The sequence below is a fragment of the Vanellus vanellus genome (genome assembly GCF_965231255.1).
Source record: "Vanellus vanellus genome assembly, chromosome: 2".
NCBI classification, from domain to species: Eukaryota; Metazoa; Chordata; class Aves; order Charadriiformes; family Charadriidae; genus Vanellus; species Vanellus vanellus.
In genome coordinates, this window is record NC_138906.1 from 116,289,127 (window position 1) to 116,316,123 (window position 26,997).

General features: G+C 42.5%; 1 protein-coding gene across 1 annotated transcript in view; it reads left to right on the plus strand.

The window, feature by feature from the left end:
• The window catches only part of DLGAP1 (DLG associated protein 1), a gene marked incomplete at both ends in the record, with an annotated part of 147,214 nt that overhangs the window by 22,655 nt on the left and 97,562 nt on the right, over nt 1-26,997 (plus strand). The window contains 2 exon segments of the mRNA XM_082499339.1: nt 22,698-22,875; nt 25,346-25,586. Coding sequence (XP_082355465.1) covers nt 22,698-22,875; nt 25,346-25,586 — 419 coding nt within the window.

Here is a 26,997-nt window from a genome sequence, read left to right on the forward strand (position 1 = left end):
TTCTCATCAGGACCAAATTATTCCTGAGGGCCTGCTGTTGAATAGTAAATATAGATATCCCTCCCACAGCAGTGCTGTGCAATTCTTTCATGTATTCTAAATGTTATTTCATTGCTAGCATTTTAAAATTATTTTCTGACTGCTGCCAGCCATACCATGCTTGACTCTCATATGTGATCTTGTACTATCTGGTTTAGTTTGCTAAGGGGAGCTCAGCTGATGTATTAAATCTGCCATGCAGAAAACTCACAGGCATAAAAAGAGATGTGCGTCTGCACAAAATTCAGTCTGGAGTCCTTAATGTCCAACATAACAAGACAAGCAAACAGGCAACAATAATTAAGTTAATCATTCATAAGAATTTTCTGTTCTGATCAGCTAGAAGTGCAACGTTCCTTCACTGTGAAATGCTGGCGCCCTTTTAGATTAAAAACGGAAAAGGTTAAAGTAGTCTATTTTGCTTTAGTTTTAGTGTAAAATTATAAGACAAACTGTTTCTGCAGACGTGCTTTGGTATCTTCTGTTAATTTGTATCACGTTAGGGTGAGAGAGAGGGACATGAAAGTAATTGTTCTGGCCTTACAAATAAAAGTGGGTGGTCGGGCATTGGAATAGACTGCCCAGGGAGGTGGTTGAATCACCATCCCTGGATGTGTTTAAGAGACGTTTAGATGTGGTGTAGGGGGATATGGTGTAGGGGAGAACTTTGTAGAGTAGGGTAGATGGTTGGACTCGATGATCCCAAGGGTCTCTTCCAACCTAGACGATTCTATGATAAAAGACATTATTAATATCTAAGTCACGTTGATGCCCAGTCATTTGTTTCTTGTATTTTCTTGTGTTTGTATTACTGCTAAGATGGAGTGACTTTCAACTTATTTTAGTAATTCTTTGCTGGCTCGGGTGCAGTATGGGGTGAAGTTGAGGGGCGGGAGGCAGCAAAGAAAGTGTATGGCCCCTGGTAGCCCAGGTGCTGAAGTAGGGCAGCATCAAGTACCACTCTGCTCCCAGTGACACACATGAATGAAAGTTCATCTAAAAAGACTTGACTTTTTAAATTCTCCTCTCCTAATGAAGTTATAAATCTTTTCAGGAGGGGAGAAATTAGGGAAAACCCTTAAAGACTTACTTAGATTGTGCCTGCTTTCTTATTTGTTGTACAACACGAAGATAGAGAACCATCATATGATTGCTGCTAGTGTTATTTGCTGGTGTGAAAAAAAAAAAAATGTTGAAAGCAGCTTTGCAGCAGCTACGGAGTTCCTGTGACAGATTTCTGTGATTGCAACTGTAGCTGAGTTGCGCGGCAATTTCCCATTCCCCTCCAGAAAGTCTGTGCTCCCTGACCAGCCCATACTCCAGCTTCCCAGCAGCTTTGCCTGCAGCAAGCCTAGGGACCACAGAAAGCTCTAACTGGTTTTGTCATCCCCAAATGCCAGCAGCCACATCCAGAGCACCCAAATCCTTCCTTTTATTTAAGTGACGTTGGGGTGGCAGCCATGCTTGGGTTGTGTCTGTGCAGCTCTGCACTGTGACAGTGATGTATCATGCTGAAGGCAAGCTCAGGAGCTTTCAGGACAAGTATATAAATCTCTCCTGTTTTATATCTGACAACTGCTATTGCAAATCTGTGCTAAGGCTTCATTACTCTGCAGTTGAAAGGAAACCTTGAAAAACTTCTTTTGGAAGGTAGTCCTCCTTGGGCTAGTACTAAAAATGTTCACAGTTATTATGTATTACTTCATCACACCAAAATAGGCATAATATAGATATTTATTAAAACTCTCTCTTGTAATAATCAATATTTCTTACTGTCTACATAAAAAAAAAAATTGGAAAATGTACTAAAAAGCAAAATAATACAATACTTTGTTTATTACTTTTACTCCTTCTTTTACAAAACTTAAAACTGCTACTTTGCTTTTATCACATTCAGAGAAATAATTTAGTTCTGAACTTTGTGGAAATCTCAAAAACAAGGATATATAGAATGATAGAATCATAGAATGGCTAGAGTTTGAAGGGACCTTAAAGATCATCTAGTTCCAACCCCGCTGCCGTGAGCAGCGACACCTTCCACTAGACCAGGTTGCCCAAAGCGCTGTCCAACTGACCTTGGACACTTCCAGGGATGGGGGATTCACAACTTCTCTGGGCAACCTGTTCCAGTGCCTTACCACCCTCAGGGTAAAGAATTTCTTCCTCATGTCTAACCAAAACCTTCCCTCTCTCTGTTTGAAGCCATTACCCCTCATCCTATCACTAAATGCCGTTGTAAAAAGTCACTCTCCAGCTTTCTGGTGGGCCTTTTATATACGGAAAGCTGCTATAAGGTCTCCCTGCAGCCTTCTCTTTTCCAAACTGAACAACCCCAACTCTCCCAGCCTTCCTTCACAGGAAAGGTGCTCCAGCCCTCTCATCATCTTTGTGGCCCTCCTCTGGTGTCCCTCCAACAGGTCCACGTCCTTCTCATGTTGGGGAGCCCAGAGCTGGATGCAGTACTCCAGGTGGGGTCTCACAAGAGTGGAGTAGAGGTGTAGAATCACCTCCCTCGACCTGCTGGTCACGCTTCTTTTGATGCAGCCCAACATACAGTTGGCTTTTTGGGCTTCAAGTGCACATTGCCAGCTCATGTTGAGCTTTTCATCAACCAACACCCTCAAGTCCTTCTCCTCAGGGCTGATCTCAAGCCATTCTCCACCCAGCCTGTATTTGTGCTTGGGATTGCCTCGATCCACATGCAGGACCTTGCACTCGGCCTTGTTGAACTTCATGAGGTTTGAACTGGCCCACCTCTCAAGCCTGTCAAGGTCCTTCTGGATGGCATCCTTTCCCTCCAGCATGTCAACTGCACCAGACAGCTTGGTCTCATTGGCAAACTTTCTGAGGGTGCACTCAATCCCACTGTCCATGTGACCAACAAAGATGTTGAACAGCACCAGTCCCATGACAACCCCTGAGGAGCGCCCCTCATCACTGATCGCCACTTGGACATCGAGCCATTGACCGCAACTCTGAGTGTTAGCATCCAGCCAATTCCTTATCCACCAAGTGGTCCATCCGTCAAATTCATGTCTCTCCAATTTAAAGATAAGGATGTTGTGCGGGATAGTGTCAAATGCTTTGCACAAGTCCAGGTAGATGGTGACAGTTGCTCTTCCCATATCCACCGACGTTGTAACCCCCTTGTAGAAGGCCACCAAATTTGTCAGGCACGATTCACCCTTAGTGAAGCCATGTCGGCTGTCACCAATCACCTCCTTATTTTCCATGTGCCTCAGCATAGTTTCCAGGAGGATCTGCTCCATGATCTTGCTGGCACAGAGGTGGTACTGACCAGCCTGTAATTCCCTGCGTCTTCCTTTTTTCTCTTTTTAAAAATGGGGGTTATGCTTCCCCTTTTTCCGTCAGTGGGAACTTAACTGGACTGCTACGACTTCTCAAATATGATGCATAGTGGCTTGGCAACTTCAACTGCCAATTCCCTCAGGACCCACAGATGCATCTCATCAGGTCCCATGGACTTGTGCCCCTTCAGGTTCCTTAGATGGTCTCAAACCTGGTGTTCTCCTACAGTGGGTGGTTCTTCATTCTCTCTGTCTGTGACTTTGCCTTCTGTGACTGGGGTGGTGTAGCTAGAGCACTTGCCGGTAAAGACTGAAGGGCAAAAAAGTCATTATATAATGCAGAAAGCTTACAACCCCTCTGGGTGAAATGGTGTCATTGATGACATCACCTGAGTCATGACTTCATCTCATTATATTTATCTTTGTAGCAGTGATAGAAATTATATTTATAAAAACTGGAATATCAAGGAGGGGGGCAATTTCTGACTTTGAAAAGGTCTTTTTTCCTTGTTCTAGTGGGATGTAGCCAACATGTCATTCAACCATCCTCGTGAAGCTGCAGTCAAAGATGTTAGAAATCTCAGAAACGCTGGCACTGTCTGCTCAATAGGGTCCAATCTAAATGCCTAGCCATGGATTTCAGACCGGTGCAGGATCTGTTGGACTCAACTCAGTCATGTGGCTGTAAGAGCTGTGAGACAACAGGGCTTTGGCAGAAATTTGTTGCTCAGACTTGTTTGAAATGCTGGTGAGTCAGGCTGTGCCACTGCAGTTGTTCAGTCATTTACTGTTGGGTAGAATGTCATTTCTGGCAGAGCAGTAACTCTCCATCTATTACTTCCCCCCCACCCTCTACTTAGAGATCATTTGATTTGGGGCACAAATTAACTGTTGTTTACCTGTGATGAACAGATTTTAATTGAGAGCGAGTGGACGATGCCTTATTCAAATAAGATGTTAGACCGACAGTGGCTGGAATGAATATCAGCACTATGTCTCTATTTCTGATGTCCCTTTCTCTTTTCTTTTCTCTCTTTCTTTTTACAGTGATTCCTTAATATTCCTAAGTAATAATCCGCAGTACTTAGCTAAGCATCCTTTCTCCATTAAAAGACCCAAGATTTGCATGAAGAATAATACTATATCTAGAGTCACTGTCCCCTCACACAATGACGCAATGACCTTCTGACTATCAACTATTTGCGTATTTCCACCTCCCCACTGCTTATTTTATTTCCTCTTTTTAATGAATTTCACACCTTTGAAAATAATGTGTGTAGCATTCTTTTCTGCTTTTATTTATTATAGCCCTGATCCTTACACACTCTCCTGCTAAGATTTTCATCAGTGGTGATTTAATTATTAACCTTTTTCACTCGTCCTGTTACTAGTATCATCCTTGTGAGTCTTTCACAGTTCTTTTATCCCACAGTTTCTAGTCCCAACTAGAGCTGGTCTGTTTCTAGCACTCCTGGATCCTTCTCTTTGCATCCTTTTGTCGCTGGGGAGGCATGTAGCTTGTGTTGGAAAATCACTATGCCTTCCTTCATTTCAGCCCTACATTGCTGCCACCGTACACGTGGTGGTTAGTTGCTCTCGGTCACGCTTCAAGCTATCTTTGGAGTGATTTCCTGGGCAACTGGGTTTGCTCCCTGCTCCAGTTCTTCAGACAGAAGTTGCCGCAGTGGCTCACAACCGCAGCCTGGCAGCCAAGATGCCCTTGCCATCAACCAGCGGCCACGCAGCCCTTGTGCACTGATCCCTGTGCAAACATGCGTGAACGCCAAGGAGGCTTTATCCTATCAGCACTAATTGTCCCTTCTCCAGAGAATTTAATCAGATTCGTTATATCTCTGTGATGACTGCAGTATCTGCCTGAGTGTTTTGCCTTTGGCAGAAGATTGACAAGCCCTAATTTTCTATTGAAATTGCATGTTACGACTATATTTCCTTCCCCTGTTCTCGGAATCAGTATGTCCACATAATGGTAGCTCGTTATTTATTGTAACTAGTTCCCTAAAGTGCAGCAGCCCAAAGAATAATGAAATAATCCATTTGAAGGTCATACAAACAATGAATCACCTGAACAGCTGTCTCTTTAAAAACAGGGCTGTAGTTTGATGTTGATGTCACAGAGATTCTTCATCTTTTGAATATGTTTTCAGATTCTGTGTTTTATTTTTGGCACCTCCTTTAAATGATGTACATGATAGACAAATAATACATAGAGGAAGAATATTTATTTTTAAGGAATATTTTTAAAGAAGAGGATGAAATAAAATTGACCCATAAAGTAATACTTAAAACACTGATTTTAGAACTTCTTGATGCTTATTTGCAAGTCTTACAATATTTTCAATTATCAATATCTTTAAAAAAATCTAATCCCTTCTCAGTTTTTTATTGTACTATCTTATATTTCACGATTACTCCCTCAGTGTTTCTATCATTGGCAGCACTGAAGCCAGACAGAATAGGAAGGTTAGATTGGATCCAGGTTAGATCCGAGATTAATGTAAATCCCCTGCCTTGCTCTCTGGGCGACCCACAGCCCCCAGTACAGGTCTGAGATACCCATTGGGAGAGCATTCCACTCCGTGGGGAGGTATGCGCTGTACCCAAAATCAACACTGGGTTTTTTCCCCTAAGCCATGAGACTTAATAGGATTAAGGCACAGAAAAATGGTTGTCGTCTTTTTCTCTGAAAGTCCTTGGGAATACTATGCAATTGGGATCTGGGTCCTCGGTACTGGAGTCTGCAGTGGGTTGTTTACAAGTCTCAAGTGTAGCATTTAAAATCTGCGCTATGGAGGGTTTTTTTTCCCCCCTGACAAAGTACATACAAAGTTTTAAATGTCAGCCTCCTACCCAACACAATGGTATGATAACCTCTGCCATGAATTAATCAAGCTGCTTGTTAAAAACATTATCTTGCCACTGTTCTTCCAAGTTCTTTTGAATTCAGACAAATTTAACAGCTTTCTCTTCCATAAAATGATACACTAAGGTTAATTATAGTTCAGGAGCGCTCTAAGGTGTGATTTGGCTGTTCGGTGTTTCTCAGGTCTAAAAAGAGCATGAGGGGTGCACCTGGAATGAGTGCCTGGTTTGCGTTGTTCCCGTAGAGAATGGGAGGATCAGTGAAGCGATTAAAATGAAGGACTGAAATCGCAAAACTCTCAGGTGTGGTGCCCCTTTTTCTGCCTGGGGTATAGCAGGGTGGAGGGAGAGTCTGGCCTCCACCCCTACATGCTGTGCCTCCATGGCAGGTAGGCTGTGGCCTTGGGAGCAGGGGCTGAGGAAGGAGTTCTGGGCGCCCCACCACTGTTGCTCCCTGCCTGGCCTCTTCCCAGCTGCAGATATCGATGTGCCTCCAGCTCTGGGTAAAAAAGGGATAATAACACTCACCTCCTGCACATCGGGGTGTCACGAGGATTGATTCATTACAGTTAGTGCAGCAATTATGGAACCTTCTAAAGAGGCTGCAGAAATGCTAATATAGTCATCGTTAGTCATTGCCCCCTTGCTCTTAGCTCCTGTTTTGTGCTCCTGAAGCAAGGCTTGCAGCAGCATTTCCTTGTGCTCACTGAGATGCCTGGGAAGAGCCCCACCATATTGCAAGATCAGCAAGGCACAGCGTTGGGAAGAAGTTAAATCATCCTTGTACTTCCCTGCCAGAGGAAGAGCTGCAGAGGCTGGCGAGACCTCAGCCGGGGATAAAAGGGTTGGTTCTTGAAGTTCCTCCTCAACTGTGCTTCCCACGCACATCCTGCTGCCAGGATGCTCTCTTCTCTCTTTCCACCTGCTGTACGTATTTGCTCTCCCTGTGATGTGTGAAAGCCCAAAGGGGAGCACACTACTCCTAGGAGTAACAGTAACTCATGTTGCATTTTGCTGTGCCTGTTGAAATTCGTAGGTACGGTCTTCTCATAACTTGACACATCTCCCCCTCTCTTACCACCATGCAGCCCACAGCCATTGCTAACATATGTCCCAGAGGTAGTTCAGATACTTTCACGGGGGGTAAATGGTAGATAGGTGTGCTTTCCTTCAGCTAGGCCTACCTCTCCTCTCCCCTCTACGCCCTGCCTACGTATGCGTGGCTTCCCACTCATCTCAATAAATTTCCTTTGTATTTGTTACCCTTCGCACTATAGCAGAAGGGAATCTTAAAATGCCTTTTTTTTTTTTCCCCCTGTAGGGAAGTCCTTCAGAGCTAGCAAAAGATATTTTAATACAGCTCAAAGCCTGAGCTGCCATGGTAAGTGCTGCACAGAGAAGCAAGCACACCACACACTGAAAATCACAGTCTGGCTGAGTGGAGGGGGTTCCCACTGTATGCTCTGTGCATGCCTATTCCTGGAAAACCTGTGAATGTTCTGATGAAAAGCCATTTGGAAGGCTGTGAGAAATGTTTGCCTCTGTGATGGTCTCCTTATTTCTTTTCTTTGGAGAGGGTAGACAGCAGCACCAATGGTCCCATACTGATGGCAGCCTAACTGCCCACTACGAGCATGGTGCTGCCAGGGACAGTAAAACCCACATGAGCAGGAGCAGTTTTCTACTTACATCCCAAGATCTTAGTGCACTCACAACAGAGAAGGGTATCCATGAGCTTGCCACAGTCTTCTCATAAGGAATATTGATCCATTTTCTTCTGCTGACTTTAAGCTCGGTTTGTTCCTGTTTGGAAAGGCAGGACTGGGCCCGTTAACTTGAGCAGAATTTGTCTAAGTTGAGGAAAAAACATGACTCAAACTTTCCCATTGGTAGACCTTCAGCAAATCTCCAAGACTTGACCTGCTAAATGTCTAGCAATTACCTATCTAATTAATTACTTGCTTATCTTCAGATAAAAACAACTTCTTAATTTCATTTACCATTTTCCTATTACTGAATATCTTCTCATTAGTGAGTAGTGAAGAGCTATACACACAAACCCCTGCCTTCACATATCCAACTTGCTTCCTTCCTTCTACGAATGGATATTTAGCGCAGCTATCTGTAGTGCAAGGAGCAAGGGTGGTAATACAGCCATTGAGAGTGTATTATTGTGTTGGGCTTTCCTTTGGTTTCTACTTTCAAATAGCTTCATTCTTAAAGAATACGGAAGTAACATTTTTAGCAAGTTACCAGTTTCTGTGGGGAAGGAAAATTCCTTTTTCAACCCCAGTGCTGACCTGCCCTTTCTAGTCACCAAGAAAAATGCATTCATTCATGAAAAGTACATAAAAAAGCTTTAAATTCTACAATTTTTCTAATGATATGCTGAATGCTATGAAAGCACATTGCCCTATGAATTCTAATTAATTGGAAATCAGGTCCTCAATTCATCTGGGCTATGAAAATCAGAATATATTCTAAGATATAATACATGTGCAGCATCTTTTTTATATGCTTTCTGTTTCTTGAGTGCTTGAACTTTGTATTTGTGTACTTTCTTCATCAACTGTGAAAGCTCGAGGTCTTTTTCCTTTAACTGGAAAGGTTTTGCAAGCTTCATGAGATCAGTTTTAAGAAAAACATAATGCATTGCAGAAGCGTAATAAATAGCAATCACGGGCAGCACTAGATTATTCCTCCCTCTAGTGGCTGGCTGGCTCCAGTGAGAATAAATGGAGCTCTTTATTAACATCTCAAGGAATTATTCCATTAGTTTAGCTACTGGGAACTTACTTTTTTTAGGCTAGCATCCTCCAGCTCCCTGCCTGCTTGGTAATCCGTGGTGCCTCTGTGCACACATCCATGATTATGTTACGTGACCAACTTTTCAGTTTTTCAAGGCCACCTCTCCACAGTGTTCTCAAGCTTTCCCTGCCCCTTCTGTATTGCATGATTCCCAGCAGCAGTCATGTAAAGTAGGTCTTCCCACTTCTGTTGCCTTTCTGTGGTTCCACATGGTACACTACACCAAATCCAGGTAATTTATCACAGCTGGTGTCTGATGTATGCTAAAGTGAAAAAGCGATGAAATTGAGGCAGCTTAGTTTGTCTAGTCATGATGCAATACCAGGAACTGTGTTTGGACAGTGAGCAGGATATTAGTTCTTCCTCCATCTCTCTAGATGTGTCAGTGCATGCCCATACACCAGTGGGCAGCTCAGGCATGTTCATGTCATTAAGAGAGACCAAACACATCCCTTCATGGATAGTTCAGGAAAACGTAAAGGTGTTGCAGAGCTGGGATGCTCCACTTAATTTGCCCGGCAGCAACCCCTATCTACTTCATCAGAGGGACAAAATTCAGTGGGTTGACAAATTCGCCCTCACCTGACCGATCACAGGAGAAGCCAGAGTCCCAGACCACTGAGCAACCTTCAGAGGTGACCCCGTGCAACCCACCTGCACACAAAGACATGCTGGTGTTCAGACATCATCAGTCAGATCTCTGCCCTGTTGCTCCTGGCAATAAGAAATGGATTAATATATTATTATAATTGCTGTTTTCTTAATCAAGGTGAAAAAATCTGAGCATCAAAAATACCTGATATATGTACAACCGCCATTTAAGGAAAAGGTCATCTAATAAAGAGGATACCTACTCATACGACTCAAATTATCTAACTTCAGGGCAAAATTACAGCCCCCTCTCATAAGAGTTGTGAGGCTTGAGAAAGTAATATAGGTTTCATTATGCTTTGCTTAAAATGGACGTTTTAGGCATTAAACTTTTCCATAGCTGACTGAAGTTTCATTAGGCTGGAGATCTTTTCAAGGAGTTCTGTCTTACCTCAGCAAAACCATTGATTTGAGATGATAGCGTAAATCACCATCCATAGTCAATAATGGTTTTAATCAAAAAATGCATTTCTTCTAAAGTACCTTTTGACCATCACACCAAACACTCTTTATTAACCAGCTATTCCACTTTATATACAATATGTGTCTCTGGGGCTGAAGTTTATTATTTCAGTCGTTCTGTCACCTTTGCCTCCAGTAATATAATAAAAATATAGTGCCGCTATTCTCTTCCATCAGAGAACCTCAGTCATGTTTGCTGACTTTAATTCGGCATCACAAAGCCACCTGAGAAGCACTGTAGGGAAGTATTAACATACCTGTTTGCTGAGCCTGAGAGTTTATATGACTTATCCTCCAGGTCACACAGCAAATTTCTGTCAAGGCTGTAATTTGAACCCATGAGCCACAGCCCATTTTCTGTGGATTTAATGCCAGGTAGAAGTTATTTATGCAGAAAATTTTAGAGTTTATTTTTTCTGTTATGCTGTTTTACACAAAAATATAGATATCCAGATATTTTCACCTTCCGAGTAGGACAGAAGGCCATCTTCAGCTTTACCATGTATCCTATCATTATGTTTTGAAAACTCATTCACAGGTGGTTGGTCGGTCTGTGATTTATACAAGATAAGCCGCACACTATTAATCAGTCCTCTGTAAGGAACCTTTCCCTGTGCAAACACAGAAGTTTGGGCACTTCTCTTTTTCATCTGGCCTTGCTGGATTTTTTTGCTTTAATTTTTCATTGGAAAAGAGCAGTGTCCCAATTCAGTAAAGCATATATTTTAGTTCTAACTACAACAATTAAATTCAAATAAATATTTGGAAAGACTTAAGAATGCCTGCTATTACAAGACAATAGGACAGCTGGCTTTCTCAGAAGTTAAAGGTTTTCTTCCTTTAAAATGAGGTGCAAAACCCCTTTGAAGATCCTCAACCCTGAAAAGCATCCACTTTTCAGAAATAATTTTTACACCCTCATTGTCTCTATCTGAATCATTGCACATGACATTAACAGCATGATGAATGGCATGATAACTGGTTCTCCATTCCTTTACTTGGGGGATATGCTGTAGGGGAGAACTTTGTAGAGTAGGGTAGATGGTTGGACTCGATGATCCCAAGGGTCTCTTCCAACCTAGACAATTCTATGATTCTATGATTCTACTTCCAGACCCAAATAAATGTTTCAGGGTACTTCTTTTTCATGGGATTAAAAGATACCTATTTTAAATAATTTTTTTAAAAAATCCCTTTCAGTCCTCAGATGGGTTTGGCACTATTATGGAGGCTCTCAAGGCACTTTTTTTCCTTTGTTGTCTCATAGTCCAAAATATAATTAGTTGTGCTTTGTCAGGATTCATTTTATACAAGTCTGGCCAAATGATAGCCTATAACACACAAGGCATCTGTTTTTAAAAGAAGGAAAAAAATTAAAAAATATGTGTTAAGCATAATTTTACATCTTTTGAGCAAACTTCTATTTATTGGAAAAGTTTTCATAATGGAAATCAACTGAAGACTTCCACCTCGAGGTATTCAGTACTTTGTCCCTGTTTACAAAACCATTGATAAGCCAGCTTGCCCAGACCACAGTATATTTCACGCATTCCTGAAATAACAGGTTATCGCTTCATGTTGTACCTCAGTACAGCAGACATCTCTTTTTGTAATCACTGCAAACCAAAACTGGAAAGACTTTGGAATGGAAAGAGTTATAAAATACACATGGACAGCTGGGTTTTTTTATTAACTGGGTTTCTTTGAGGGATTTCGTTTGATGTAAAAGCACCTGAAGGGAAAGTGGTATCAGCTTTCTTTTTCTGAGGAATAGCTCTGGTAAAGTTACACTGAGGGAAAGTCTCCCTTCTCCTGGGGTATCACTTTTGCTGTGCAATATCGGTGATAAAAGGGAAAGTCTCCCAGAGCAGCAGAGACCGTTGCCCAGAGAATCAGTAGAGAATTTGCCAGAAACACTACTGCACACCATTATTTTTTCATTTAATTATATTCTAGACATTACTGTAAATAAAATTATAGAAGAAAAGTTAGTATTGCCAGCTTCTTTGGTATGACAGGAGAAGTTGCAGGGTTTTATCTTGGTCAGTGGTAACTTTATTTGAACAATTTCCCCCAAAATCATTTTTTGTGGGGAAGGAATGGCTGCAGGTCATATCTGAGCTCCAAGCTACACTTACCCAGACACAGCTCGGGAAACTGGCTGTAGAATTATCCAGGAGGCCACTGCTCTGTCTTCTCACCCCCCTCTCAGCCCCTGTGCTGTCAGGAGTAGCTTGGATTTCAAGTCACCACCTCCCCAGTGTCTGCAGAGAAACAAAATGTAATAAGTTAGAAGCACTTGCTTAGAAAGGAAGAAAAAGCAGCCTTCTCTTCAAGCACTTTAAACTGCTTAGTGTTCTTCAAATACAAACCAGCTGAAATAGAGGATACTGAAATAGCCACTTACTAACAGTGCACATACGATCTCTCAAGATGAACCCATCAAGAGAGAAAAGGAGAGAAAATCCACGGTCACAACCAGCACGTATTAAGTTGAGGTCAACAGCTATCAAGACATAATGTGCGCCCACAGCGGGTGAGATACTCAAAGTAGTTGTCATGTGGCCTGCTTGGCCCTGTATTGAATCTTGCTTTCTCAGACATTCATTTGGAGGTAGTGCTGTTACTCCGAGATGTAAGAAGATGAGTTCAGCCCTTTAGCTTAGTTGGACTTGGGTTTTTTCCCTTCTTCCTTATAAAGTTGCTAGCCTACCCTCCTCATTGCTTTAAAATGTACTTGCTTTTCAGAGTTCTCCAATAGTTTGGTTTGTGTTGCACATCTGTGCAGCTGGTGTTGAATCTGCTTTTTCTTTTTTTTTTTTTGTAGTAGGTATCAGAAACTTTTGACATGACAAAGACTGAATAGGAATTTGAAAAATGCTGCATATGTAAAATGCATTTTTGGAAAATGCAGGTGGCTGTTTATTTATGTAAAGGTTTTGGAGTAACGGTGTTGACTTGCAAAACTAAGGTGTGTTCCTTATCTCACTGGGAGATGTTTATACAGATCTACCCTGGATGTTTGGAAATGTCTTTCTGAACTAGGTGGCTCAGAAGCAGGCACATGGTGGGGCTTGCAGGCTCAGGGCCATGCAGTGTCTGGGTGACCATCACCTGGTTTCAGGTCCATGTGGAGTTGAGGACATTGAACACTGAAAATACATTGCAATTTGTCAGGAAAAATTGCTCTTAAATAAACACTGCAGTGACATTCAACAGCAAATACTTTTTTAGTGTTTACTGGAAGACATTATTTGTAGATAAATACTGCCCAATATTGTAACTTGGAGTAGCACAGGAGGACTTTCAGTTATGGGAAGTCTGCCCAGAAGATGCCTTTTCGCTGAGCTGGAGCACTATCCTCCCACTCCCAGGAACAAGCCAGAGCTCCCGCATAAATCGTGGTGCTAAGCAGGGAGGGCTGGTTTTGCAGCCAGCTCAGCACACGGCTGGGTGACGTTCCTGAAAAGTAACTGCTTTCCTCCTGCGGTTTGGCAGAGGGATATAATTCTTGTTTTTTCCCACTGGCAGAATTAATCAAATTTTTAATGTATGAATGGGGGAGACCTGAAATTTAAATTAAGCAAGTGAGGTCCAAACTTGTGGAGACTGTGATTTTTGTAGAATAGCATAAGGACTGCAACAGGGAATATCTTGATCTCAGATGCCCTGAGGTTAAAAAAAGAAAAAAAGCTGTGTGTCAGTATTCTGAGTAGGAGTACACTTAATATTAATACAGACTGAGACTCAAACTTCAGTTCTTACCACAAATGTGTCAGGAAGTGCAGATCCACAGGTATGCAAGAGGATGTTTTGAGTGTGTTACCAGACATCCAAGAGGAGGAAAATGACATTATGATTTGACTCATTTATGATAATAGCAGCAATTGCAGAAGTGGTGGTGAAGCAGTCCATGTCCAATGCCAAAAGCTGTGCCTGAGCAAACCTGGAGGCATCTCCTTCCCTCATTCTTAGAGGGCTTGCCCCCAAACACATGCTTTCAGGTGGCTGGCTGGCAGACTGAAATGCTTGAATTACTAAAATAAGAGGTTAATCTGAGCAGACTGTGGATGACTTTTGAGTCTCACCAGAGGGGAGAAGTGGCACAGAATTACGTAGGTTGGAAAAGACCTTTAAGATCATCAAGTCCAACCGTCAACCTAACACTGCCAAGTCCACCCCTAAACCATGTCCATAAGTGCCACATGTACACGTCTTTTAAATATGTCCAGGAATGGTGACTCAGCCACTTCCCTGGGCAGCCTGTTACAATGCTTGACAACCCTTTCAGTGAAGAATTTTTTCCTAATATCCGATCTAAACCACCCCTGGAACAACTTGAGGCCATTTCCTCTTGTCCTTTCACTTGTTACTTGGGAGAAGAGACCGACCCCCACCTTGTCACAACCTCCTTTCAGAGCAAGAAAGTCTCCCCTCAGCCTCCTTTTCTCCAGGCTAAGCCTCTCCAGTTCCCTCAGCCACTCCTCATAAGACTTGTTCTCCAGACCTTCACCAGCTTCTTTGGATGCACTCCAGCACCTCAATGTCTTGTAGTGAGGGGCCCAAAACTGAGCACAGTACTCAAGATGTGACCTCACCAGTGCTGAGTACAGGGGGATGATCACTTCCTTAGTTCTGCTGGCCACACTATTTCTGATACAGGCCTAGATGCTATTGTCCTTCTTGGCCACCTGGGCACATTACTGGCTCAGATGGCTGTCAACCAACACCCCCAGGTCCTTTTCCACTGGGCAGCTTTCCAGCCACTCTGTCCCAAGCCCGTAGCATTGCATGGGGCTGTTGTGACCCAAGTGCAGTACCCGGCAGTTGGCCTCGTTGAACCTCATACCATTGGCCTCGGCCCATCGATCCAGCCTGTCAAGATCCCTTTGTAGATCCTTCCTACCCTCAAGCAGGTCGACATTCCTGCCCAACTTGGTGTTGTCTGCAAACTGACTGAGGGTGCACTCGATCCCCTCATTCAGATCATTGATAAAGACATTAAAGAAAACAGGCCCGAATACTGAGCCCTGAGGAACACCACTTGTGACTGAATGCCAACTGGATTTAACTCCATTCACCACCACTCTTTGGGCCCAGCCGTCCAGCCAGTTTTTTACCCAGCATAGAGTACACCCATCCAAGCCATGAGCAGCCAGTTTCTCCAGAAGAATGCTGTGGGAAACAGTGTCAAAGGCTTTACTAAATCTAGGTACACAACACCTGCAGCCTTTTCCTCATCCACTAAGCAGGTCACCTTGTTATAGAAGGAGATCTGTTTTGTCAGGCAGGACCTGCCTTTCATAAACCCATGCTGACTGGGCCTAATTGCTTGGTTGTCCTGTACATGTCATGTGATGGCACTTAAGATGATCTGCTCCATAACCTTCCTGGCACTGAGGTCAGGCTGACAGGCCTGTAGTTCCCCAGATCCTCCTTCCAGCCCAGTCACATTTGCTAACCCCCAGTCAACTGGGACCTCCCCGGTTAGCCGGGACTGCTCATAAATGATGGAAAGTGGCTTGATGAGCACTTCCGCCATCTCCCTCAGTACCCTTGGGTGGATCCCATCCAGCCCCAGAGACTTGTGTGTGCATAAGTGCTATAGCAAGGCAGTAATCACTAAAGTAACCAAGAATGTAATATGATGCGGGATCAGATGGGTGAGCCTGGCCTTGCTGAGGGGAACTGAAGGAGCACCTTCTGCAGGAAGGAGGGTTTGACTTTTGTGCTGGCAAAGAGAGAACTCATCAAAGCAGTGGTGGAGAGCTTTAATAGGGAGAGCACTAAAGGATTTATCCTCAACCCAATATGGGCCAAAGGGCTCCAGGCAGGGCTGCAGGCATGGCTGACCTGCTCAGGCCCTCTGGCAGTGTTTGTTCTTAGTGCTATCCCTGGTACAAGGCAAAAGCTTTTGCAGCTTAGATAAATATACCTCTCTTTCTGTGAGCAGCACTTGTTCCTGGGATTATTAGTGGCAGCCCAGAAGAGACTTGTGCTGAAATAGGCAATATCCTTGTGTCACACAAGGCCTTGTGGTCTAGGTTCAGACATATTTCCCTCAAGCAAAAATCTCCCAAAACCCTTTTAAGCATGTAGTCAGTAAGATTGGCAATAGGGGCCATGAAGGCCCACAGCTTTCCTCAGAGGATCTTCTGAGAGGAAAGCTACTCTTCTCAAGCTGGGCACTCTCAACAATGTTATATCTTACCCTGCTAGGTGTGTCAAGAAAGGATTCTCTTCTAGTCTAAATAAAAATTGTGTGGTGTTGTACAGAAAAGGCTTACTTGGGCATCACTGGGTTGAGCTGGTTCATCGGGGCTGAACTGTTTCTATGTTTCAGCATCTCTTTTCACTCTCCAGGGTGGAACAGAAGAGTGCTCACAACTATCCCCCCCACACACACCCCCACATGGGAATCAGCACCAGCATGTAGACCAGATTTCTGATTAAAGAGAATTGTATAATGTGTGTCTGCATCATCTTCCATCTGCTTCTCTTACCAACTCAATTGCATATGGCATTATGTGCCCCTTCCATGCTGTTCTCTGTTCTTTCTGCGTGTCTAGAAACCATGGAGAAGATACAGCACATCAATGGCAAGGGAAAGATTCCTTGAATTCATTAGCCTTTTTTTTTTTTTTTTTATTGTACACAGCACCTGAGAGGATCTTTGAAACAGAGGGGAAGCTTTGTTTTAATATATATGTGAATTTTTATGCAGTAGTCAGCTTTGTTTGCTAACATTTTGACACTTACTAACAGCTAAAGATGCTCTTGAAACATGGTCATACAACCTCATCACCCCCACACCCCAAAAAGACATAAAACAACCAAATGATTCCATGTCTTTTGAGAGGGAAGCAGGTTTTTAATAAAATCACAAAGGAGTTTCATGACTGATTCTGAAGCTGGCAGTAGCCAGATGTAGAGAGTTTTAAAAGAGTGTGCTTTTTAGAAGCCTTTGCTACTAAAAAATGTTCCAGTTCCTGCTGCCCTTTATCAAATAAATGGGAGCTCTCTGGCAGGACACCATGTGCTTCCTCAATAAACCCACAACAGCTGAAGATAGACACATTAGAGAGTTGCACAACATCAAACTGTGTGGAATTCTGGATTTATTTTAGGTGCTTTCCCCTGCAGCCCTACCAGAATCTGTAAAATCAGGCTGAGAGACAAATACACTGTACTGCAATTTCTTCCTCTTCCACCCTGTGACAAACCCTGTGACACTGACATGTCCCACTGGCTTTGTGGTTTATGTTGGCTGGTCCATGCAGTGGACGATTTGTAGTCTGGTCAGTGAAATCTTTTATAATGTAAAAGGAAGCAGATGCCAATTTTGTGCTGATAACATTGAATTGCTCTTCAGCAGCTGAGTTTTTTCTGGTTGTCTCCAAGTTTTAGATTTTTCTTTCTCACACTTGGCTCTTTAGCAACACACTAAGGACGTGAAGTGAGGTTTTATTATTTTTTTTAGCTTCAAGGTAGGGAATCCCCATGAGGAGGTTCACTTGATTATAAACAAAAACAGAAAAGGAGATCTTCAAAACCTGGAAAAATCCTTGGTGAGGGGGAAAAATGCTCAAAACAGTTTATGTGCTGCCCTTGTCTCTGTCCGTAGCATGACAGATTTGTGTTTGCTGCACTGAAAAAGCAGCAGAACATAGGTGCCAACGTGATCAAATTACCCCAGCCTGGTGACCTGTATCATGACCGGGATCAGACAGATGCACTTGAATGACTTTGTTCTGTACATGTTCCTCCCTGATGTCCTGCAGTGTTTGCCTTGTGTCAGACTGCCCTGGATTATTCTGCCTTCTAGCAACACTAAAATGCAAATAAGCACAGAAATGTACCTTGGATGTGCCCACCAGCCATGCCGGAGGCGGGGGGTTCAGCCTAGGATAATTAAGCCCTGGGGAACTAAGCTGTCCGTTGTAGGCTACAAAAATGAGAGCTGGGATACTTAGCAACAGTGGTGGATTTGTGGTTTATTTTTTCTTGGGTTTGGTTTGCGTGTGGTGTGTTGTTGGGGGCTTTCTGTTTGAAGGCAGATTTTAGCACCCTCCTCTGCTGGCTTACAGAGGTATTCAGGACATGTTTGTGGACTCTCACTTTATTCTGCTTTATCATTTTCTGTTGGCACAGCGCAGTACCCATCTGGCACAACACTGCGCTTTGTGCTATGAGTCTGAATGCTGAACTTGCAGAAGACAATACAGTCTTAAGACTATTTTCCATTGTAACATTTTTTTATATCGTGTCTGGCCTGAAGGGGAAAGAAAGCAGCCATCGCCAGTCTCGTCTCTCCCTTCTTTCTTTCAGAAATGAAATGTAATAAATTACAGTGTTTTTCATAAAAAGCACAGATACGACAGAGTGCATTGTGCTTTCGTCAATTAAAAAGGAAATATTTGAAACTAAACTTGCCTATTCTCCTAAATCCCTGTTGTCTACCTTCTCTTTGGCATTTGAAAGCCATTTTGAAGACACGGGAACTCTTCCAGGAATATATTCAAAGCTATTTCACTTTTAATCTGCTAACGCTGCATTTTAAACCCTTTAACATATATTTGAATGAACTAAATTATGGCCAGCATATACAAGTCAGAAGTGACAAGGCAGTATGTAAAGATAGTGTATTGCTTTCCTTCCCCCTTCATTCACCCTGGACCATCATCTGAGCCAGGCACTAGATTAAGATGATTTCCAGCCTCAGACTTCCTGGTACAAACCAGAGCAAATCAGCTAAGCTTAGCTCCTCCCATCATTACCTATGCTGACCAAATCCTTACTCTGCAAACAGTCAATTAAGCAAATTAGGGAGCAAAATGTGTGTCCATCTGATTGAAGACTGTGTAAATACAAACGCATCTGTAAGAGCTGGTTAAAAGTATTTATTAACATGCACGTTGCAGCAGTGGTAGGGGTGATTAGGTGTGTGCCTTTTAAATATTTTCTTTTCTATATTTGGATGAAAACAGGAGAATCGGCCTCAGTGTGTCTGAAAGGCATAGAGCAGAAACCAAAGGGTAGCTTAAAGATTTCCTTTACACACCTACACGATTTTCTGTTTTACATGCTTCGCTAAAACACGCTTTCTGCTTAGATGAACACTCTCTTGCCTCTCAGAGCCCCTCACGGGCTTTCAGTAGTGTCTTGCCCGCACAGGCAGCGTACCTCAACCTCCCCTGAGGCACCATGTGGGTCAGAGGTGCTTGCATTCCTTTACTCAGGGGAGCTTTTCCTTCTCCACCAGGACTCAGCAGACTCCATTTCCACACACTAAGCACAGGGCTGGCTCCTTTTCTGGTCAGTCCCCTTGGGACACCCACAACCACAGCCAGCAGAGTGGCAGAAACCCAAAGTGCTCACCTTCTCCTGGTGTCTCTTGCTGTGGTTCTTGGGAAGCGCATCTAGCAGTGGTACCCCTCCCGCCCCGTGCACTGTCAGCGTGCTGCCGCTGTGGGTGAGTTCAAGACTACCCTTCAGCACTTGTCCCATGTCACACCAGCAAGCACTGCAGCATAGAAATGATGCAGCATGCTTGAGGAGCTCATTCAAGATCTTTAATAATACGCATCCTTCTTCTGCCAATTTATACATCCACTGCAGTGAGTGGAGCTAATGGATCATTTTGCATTGGCTGAAGAATTGTCCCAAAGTCTCAATCCCTTGTTTGTCATACTCAGTTGTGGAAATTATGATGGCACAAACAGAAGTTTAGGTAATTCAGGATAAATAGAAGATGGTCTTGAACCCTTAAGGAAGAATAGAATATTTTAAATAACAGGTTAATGGTAATAGTAACTCTGAGAAAATAAATTAGACATTCAGATCTTCTCCTGTCATGCACAGCCAGATTCATTCCTAAATGGAATGTTTTCAAAATTTCCAGTGGCATTTCAGCTGTTCATTAAAGTGTACTGTAGAATATAGTGACAATTTATTATGCAGCTATAAAAGCAGTAGTAATCATTATAAATGCAAACCTTCCAATGTTTCTTTGTCTATGCTTTAAATCCTTTTTCTTTTTCTTTTTTTTTTTTTCCCATCATCACATCTAGTGAAACAGTGATTGTAGCAATCAGTAAGCAAGGAGCCACCTCCTCCAACAGCTGCCGATACCATAGTCTGTTTTATACAACAGATGGGAGGTATGAGCAGGCTAAGACGAGTGGTCACCTGTAAAATATGGTTATAGATACATGCCAAAATGGCCAGTCGTATAGTCAGGAACAAAGCTAGTCAGAAAAAGGCGGCAGCTGTGCTGACCACCCACATCTGACACAAGAGGGAAACATTTACTTTCATAGATGGATGTCCTTGTTTCAAGCAGAGTTGGGAAAACATTGTTATGCAACACTGATGCATACAGAAAATTGATTTCTGTACCTTTTGTGGTGGCTTTCCATGGCACTTGGAGCATCTGATCTGATCTGATCTGTACTCTGGCTGCCACAGCAAAATCGTGCTGCTATGGGTATCTGCCTCTTGTCATACTGGTTCTGATCTGTAAAGGGCACCTGCCTCAGCACTTGCAAATTTCTGTCTGGCAATATCTGCGCGCTGAATTTGGTGATGTGCTGCAGTCTTCTTGAGAACTCAGCTAATCAGTGAACAGCGACAGCCCCAGGTGACGTATTTGACTAACTGGCAGCTAATCAAGCATATTTGAATTTTGCATGTCACATATTGGCAGCAAACTGTTCACAACATATTCATAAAACACATTTTGAATTAATTTAAGAAATGCATTTCAGGCAACACTCATCAGTTTACAGATCTGCAGGTTGGTGAAGTAGCTTGCATGCATCTGAAAAATTTTCTGTTGAATTATTCATACTATCTTATCTTTTTTAATTTTTTATTTATTTTTTTATCAAGTAACAAGGAAGAATTTTTTTCCAAGAGTTCCATGGTTAGTGTTAGTTATCAAAATTCTGTAGCTAACTGCTAGAAACAGTCACTTTTTCGTCATTTTCCCTTCTTTTTTTGAGTTTGGAACACCACTAATTATGATGTATAAAAAGCTTTCTACTTTTGTCATATGAAATCAAATGGTGTAAGGAGTCAAAGTGTATGAATATGGCTGCTGTGAGCATTGCACCTTATGCACAGTGAAAATGGCAAGCAAAGGCTTTATCTTCATCTTGTGACAGGAATATTGAGTGGTTAGCATAAGTTTACGTCTTTTTATTCGGCAGGTAATTAGTAGCCAGAGAACGTGGTGCTGTAGAGATGACCTAGATTTTACTACGGTATTGTACCATTCAGAAACGGACCCAGTTTCTGAACTACTTAGGTGTGTGATTACACAATGGAATTGTCCTCTTAAAATATGTTGACAATTACCGAAATTGTGCATGCCACTGGGAAATTGCTCATACTAATTACCTTCGTTAGCTACTTGAATACAAAATATCTGCAAATGCTTGAGGAATTAGACATAAAATTGATTCTCTTCATTCAGGTCAGCTGTGTATGTATTTCTAAAGACTAGGGGACCAAGATTAAGCCTATAATTAGGTTACAGATTTTTCTTTCATATACCTGCAAACATCCATCTGAGATTTACATTTAAAAATGGAAAATTTAGTTAATATTTTCATTTGTGTACTTGGTAATACTTAGAAAATATTAAAGATATTCCAATAAAAATTTTGAAGGATCACCCTTTCAATACTTTATCCGTTGATTATTTGTTTAAAAAGAAATATTCCCCCAAACGAATTGTATTGTGTAAGAGGCATGACATGGATCACTTTTTGTGACTTACATCTTTATAGGATGCCTCAGATCATAAAGACAGCACTTAGCTGGCATTTTCAGAGGATAAAACATCTCGCAGGTGGAGGATTGTAGCTACATGTTACAACCTTTGCTAGTTGACTCTAAGCACATATGGCAGGAAAGCTGCAGTTTGTGCACATTACCTGGAGGGGTTGTTCCTGACTACTTGTGCCTCTCACCTGTCACTGGTATCAGAAAGTTGGGGAATGTTATCACTTCAGAAATACAACTGTGCTTTTTAAACTTCTAATTTGACATAAAGTCATGTAAAGCTACTTCCCTAGCCTACGTTTTCTCGCCTTTCAGGTTAAGCCAGGAATAAAATAAAATTTAAAGCACATCAAACCTTACCAGGTGCCCCAAGTTCTTGGAATGATTTCCCAGGTTAAGACATACTATGAGTGCATTTGTATGTTGTGTATGATCTGCCTACCCTATTTGCCCATACACCCTTGAAAGCTCCATGAGAAGCAGCCCCATTACACAGGTACATACATGGGTGTCAGAATCACAGCACCAGCAGGTTTGATCAGCACCAGATATCCGCAGAGGAACAACCCTTTGGAGGAATAGAGCCCCTACAGTTCCTACAAACTGCATTTCAAGAAGTGGATGTTCCACCGATGTGTTTTGGATCATGCAGCCAATCTTACTATTGGGCCTCTCCTTTCTCTACCCCACTCCTGGTGAGGCCATTTAGATTTGATGAAATACCTATTTTCTTTTTTTTTTCTTTTTTCCCAAACCTCCCAGGATATCCAGTGAACACTCGCCAAAGCTTCAGATCCGGAGCCACAGTTACCTGAGGGCAGTGAGTGAAGTTTCCATCAACAGGAGCCTGGACAGCCTGGACCCCGCGGGGCTGCTGACGTCCCCCAAGTTCCGCTCCCGCAACGAGAGCTACATGAGAGCCATGAGCACCATCAGTCAGGTGGGTGACACGCACCCGTGGTTGCCTGGAGAGCCACCACCATGCTGGACACCGGCAGAGCCCTTGCAATAGAAGAAACTTGATTTTGCTTTAAGTGGCAGCAGGCTGTTGCATGTCACACATTTTCAAAACGTTTTTAAGAAAAAGAAATGTTTTCGCACAATCTCGTTTTTGAGAGGGTAACATTTGATAATGCCATAACCTGCCCTTTGCAAATGGATGAGTGGCACAACATGCAATTCCTTTGAAGGAGCAGTCTAATTTTTTATTTTTCTTTTCCAAAAGCAGGTGCTCATCAGCAGTGTCTTTAAGCAGGGTTCTCTTAAGGATCTTGTGCTTAGTGCCTGAAGTCAAATTTTTCGGAATGTCTCCAAAAAAAATAAACCACGGTCATATGCCAAGTGAGATGCTAAAGGAAAATTAGGCCCATAGTATTTTGTATTTCACAATTTTATTAGTATTTTATTAGAATTCTTAAAGCTTTCTTTATGCTATTGTATACATTCTTAACCCTGTGCACCTCTGAACTTTTCACCCATATAGTACAAATATCGCAGAGTATATATTAAGTACAAAGGCATTATTGCCCTGAAATTCTGTAAGATCTCTTCATGCTTATTCTAAACTAGGAAAAAAAAAAAAAACAGCTGCTGTGACATTCAGTTTATGAGTTTTAGCATCATAAAATAGCCTGTCCATGCATACAACATGCTTGTACAATTGAATTGGTCGGGTAGAGATCTGAAAGAAATGCAGAAGTGCCAGTACTCCACAGGGCAGTGGCCCAGTAGTTCATCTGCTAAGTCCTGTAGCTCCTTGGTATGATTTTCGGCTTATTTGCTTAAGTGGATCGTTTGGATAAATCACTTGGATAAAAGAATTTTCTTACAGTAATCCAGAAGTGCACCAGGGCAGGATTTGTGCTGCCAGATACCGGTCCCTTATTATTGGCATCTCGAGTCATTGCAATGTGAAAAAAGTGCATGACATCATTGATGCCAGGACTTCAGCTGTGGCTGTGACAAATATATATGCCATTCTGAATGGAGCTGTAGTTTGAATTTCTGCGGTATTCTATGTTTGGGCATTGCAACCTCAGAGTATTCACCTGTGTATTGTATAGTGAGGCACTTTGCATAGGGTCTGGGCTGATGCTCTAGAAAGAGGGTCAGGATGTATCTAGGAGGAAACAGGACTGAAATTCAGGTCTCAAAGGCAAATATATGAACATTAGGTTAGGTTACCTACTTAGCTGGACACCTATATACAAGGCTGTCTGCCAAAGAGTGAGTGTTATTTGCCAATATGAAGAAGTTGTGGTGTTTTTTAAGAAACATTAATTCAGAGATATTTATCTGGGGACATGGCTATTCTCCACTATTGTAGGATTGTTCTTTATGATGTACTATCCACTACTCTTCTTTTAAGCCATTCCCCTTTGAAAAAATACATTCTATTCTTCGAGATTTTCCTTTTCATTTATGTGTACAAATACTTGGCATAAAGTTTTCTGTGGTAAAATTCACCCTGGAAAAGAATTTCTAATGTTTTTTTCCACCAACCTTCCACAGTCTTATCTTCTCTTGCAATCTTGGCCTTTTGCATGCTTGAAAACTAACAAAATCCTCAAGTGATGGTTTCCACGTGCATGCTTCCTAGAGTGGTAATTATTGTGCTTTAATGCCAAGCTCAGGGCTCTCTTCTCACTTTAGAAACGTGAGCATCCATTACTAATTAAGCCGAGGTAAATGGTTTCGAGGTTTGTAAGACCTGCAGCAAGGCCACGTGCTTTTGAATGTTCTTTAACCTCCGTGAGTGCAAGTCTTTGTCACCACCTAGTGTCTGCTCCATAAAGGGCCTAAGAATTCCCTTGTATCTCTCGCTCTCAGCCAAAGGCGTCAGCCCAGGGATGTAGTTATTCAAACTTTTTTTCCCCTGCAGCAAAGGCGGATCCCTTATCAGCCTTCCGTCCCCAACTGTTTCTAACCACTTCTACCATCGAGCTTCCCAGCCCCTCAGGTTTATCACTGTGGTTGCCAGAGGGTTGCATTGATTTGTATACCAAGGTTAAGCTGATCTTTTGTTTTTTTCTCCCCCCCCCAAAGAAAGAGTGATTTTTGTTTTTCAATGTAATGGTCATAATGGCTAGAAGTTCAACCTCTGCTGTGGACCCAGGGTGAGATAAACCAGACGCTGCTTTGAGGGCTCCCAGCTTCCCACCAATATCGGCAGGAACCTAGAGCCTAAACTCTGCTAACACCTCTCTCTCCCCTTTTTTATATATTATTTCTTTCCCTTAATGATTGTTGCTTTGTAAAATGGTATGTGCTTATGTGCCATTCACCCATTCTTCATGTATGAAGGGATCTTCTAACAGATGTTAACCATTGTGCCACTGTAGCTTGTGAGTGTTTGTACCACATAGGCTGGTATATGGGATGTACTGAACCTGCCCGGTCTTTGCCTGCAGGTGAGTGAGATGGAGGTGAATGGTCAGTTCGAATCCGTCTGCGAGTCAGTGTTCAGTGAACTTGAGTCTCAGGCAGTGGAGGCCCTGGATCTGCCCATGCCGGGCTGCTTCCGCATGAGGAGCCACAGCTACGTCAGAGCCATTGAGAAGGGCTGCTCCCAGGATGACGAGTGCATATCACTGCGGTCCTCATCTCCCCCACGTACAACCACCACGGTGAGGACCATCCAGAGCAGTACTGGTGAGTAACAAAAAGGGAAATCCAGAGGGGTGGTGGAAAGGGAAGGTGAATTTCTGTGCAGCTCCGTCAGATCAATGATGAGCTCTTCTTATAGACACCAAGCCCGTAAGAAAGTCTGTGATTCACCAGGGAGCTGCACAGGCTAATCAGCCTAAAACTACCACAGATCAAGGCTGATGCAGTTGTGGTGCCTTCTCCATCCAAGCTAATTTATTCTGGGCTAAAAGCACGTAGAAGGGAAGTCCAAGGCCATATCTCCTCTTGCTCTCCTCCCCAGAAGAGCAATCACAATTCGGCAAAGCTCCAGGTTAGCAGCTCTGCTGGCTCTTACCAGCAGAAGAAGGTCCCTCTGCTGAATTTTTCGGCAAAGATGAGGTGATCTTTGTCTTTTCTAAAAGTTAAAAGTTATTGGATGTGTTGCTTAATGTCTCAGAGAGACTGTCACAGCTCTCTAGGCCATATCTCAGATGTGGGAATGAAGAAGGGAAGAAAAGGTCCACAGGTCAAAACATGCACGGTCACGTCCTGCTGCTATTCCTTCTGCAGTTGAAACTATTCAAGCCTTGCAAGAGAGAGCTGTTTCGGTCTAAATGTGAGCTTACAAACCTTCCTTTTAATGTTTGAGGTTACTTTTCTTTTGGAAATAACCATGATGATTTCTAGATTCTGTCACCAAAATTACTGCTTAAGGGGAAGAAAAAGCAAGTCAGAAACGAAAATCCAAATCTACCTCCCTCATTCAGGAAAGCAAGAGGCAGAAACCATTACATGTGTGTACTCTTCCCTGTGGGAGGATGAGAGGCCCTCTTTCTTTTGACTTCTCTGCATCCGTTCCACTGCTTTACACAAGCTTCATTTACTATTCATGTGCTATTCATACTCATGACTAATATTGAGTATTATAAGTATTTCACTGTACCTACTATCTCTTTTCCCTGTTCTTTAAGTTCTGTTTTCTTTAAACTTTTGCCTTTCTGTGTGTTATCTCACAGGTGCAGTTGTTTATACCTTGTAAGTTCCTTATCTCTCACTTCAGTGTTTTTTAAAGCCGCTTGTCAATTGGTTTATGTCATCAAAGGACACTTTCAATCCTTTTACCAAAAATGTTTGTCTTAATTCATGATTTTTCTAAAAGTAACAAGTTTAAGTACTGTTGGCAATACATTGGCAGTACATCACAAACATCAAAGCGTTTTTAGCAAATGCTGCAGAGCAGTTCTCATCTCAATCACTAACCCTTAAGAAATAGTATTCACGGGACAGCATTTGTGCTATAAAAGCAGTTCTTGCACGCACGCAGGGTTCGCACCACACCACAAAGACAGGGTTTACATAAGGAATATGTTACTTCTTTGTTCAGTATTAGCTTGTGTCAAATATATTCAGAGGCAAAAGCTGAAGGATGGATTTT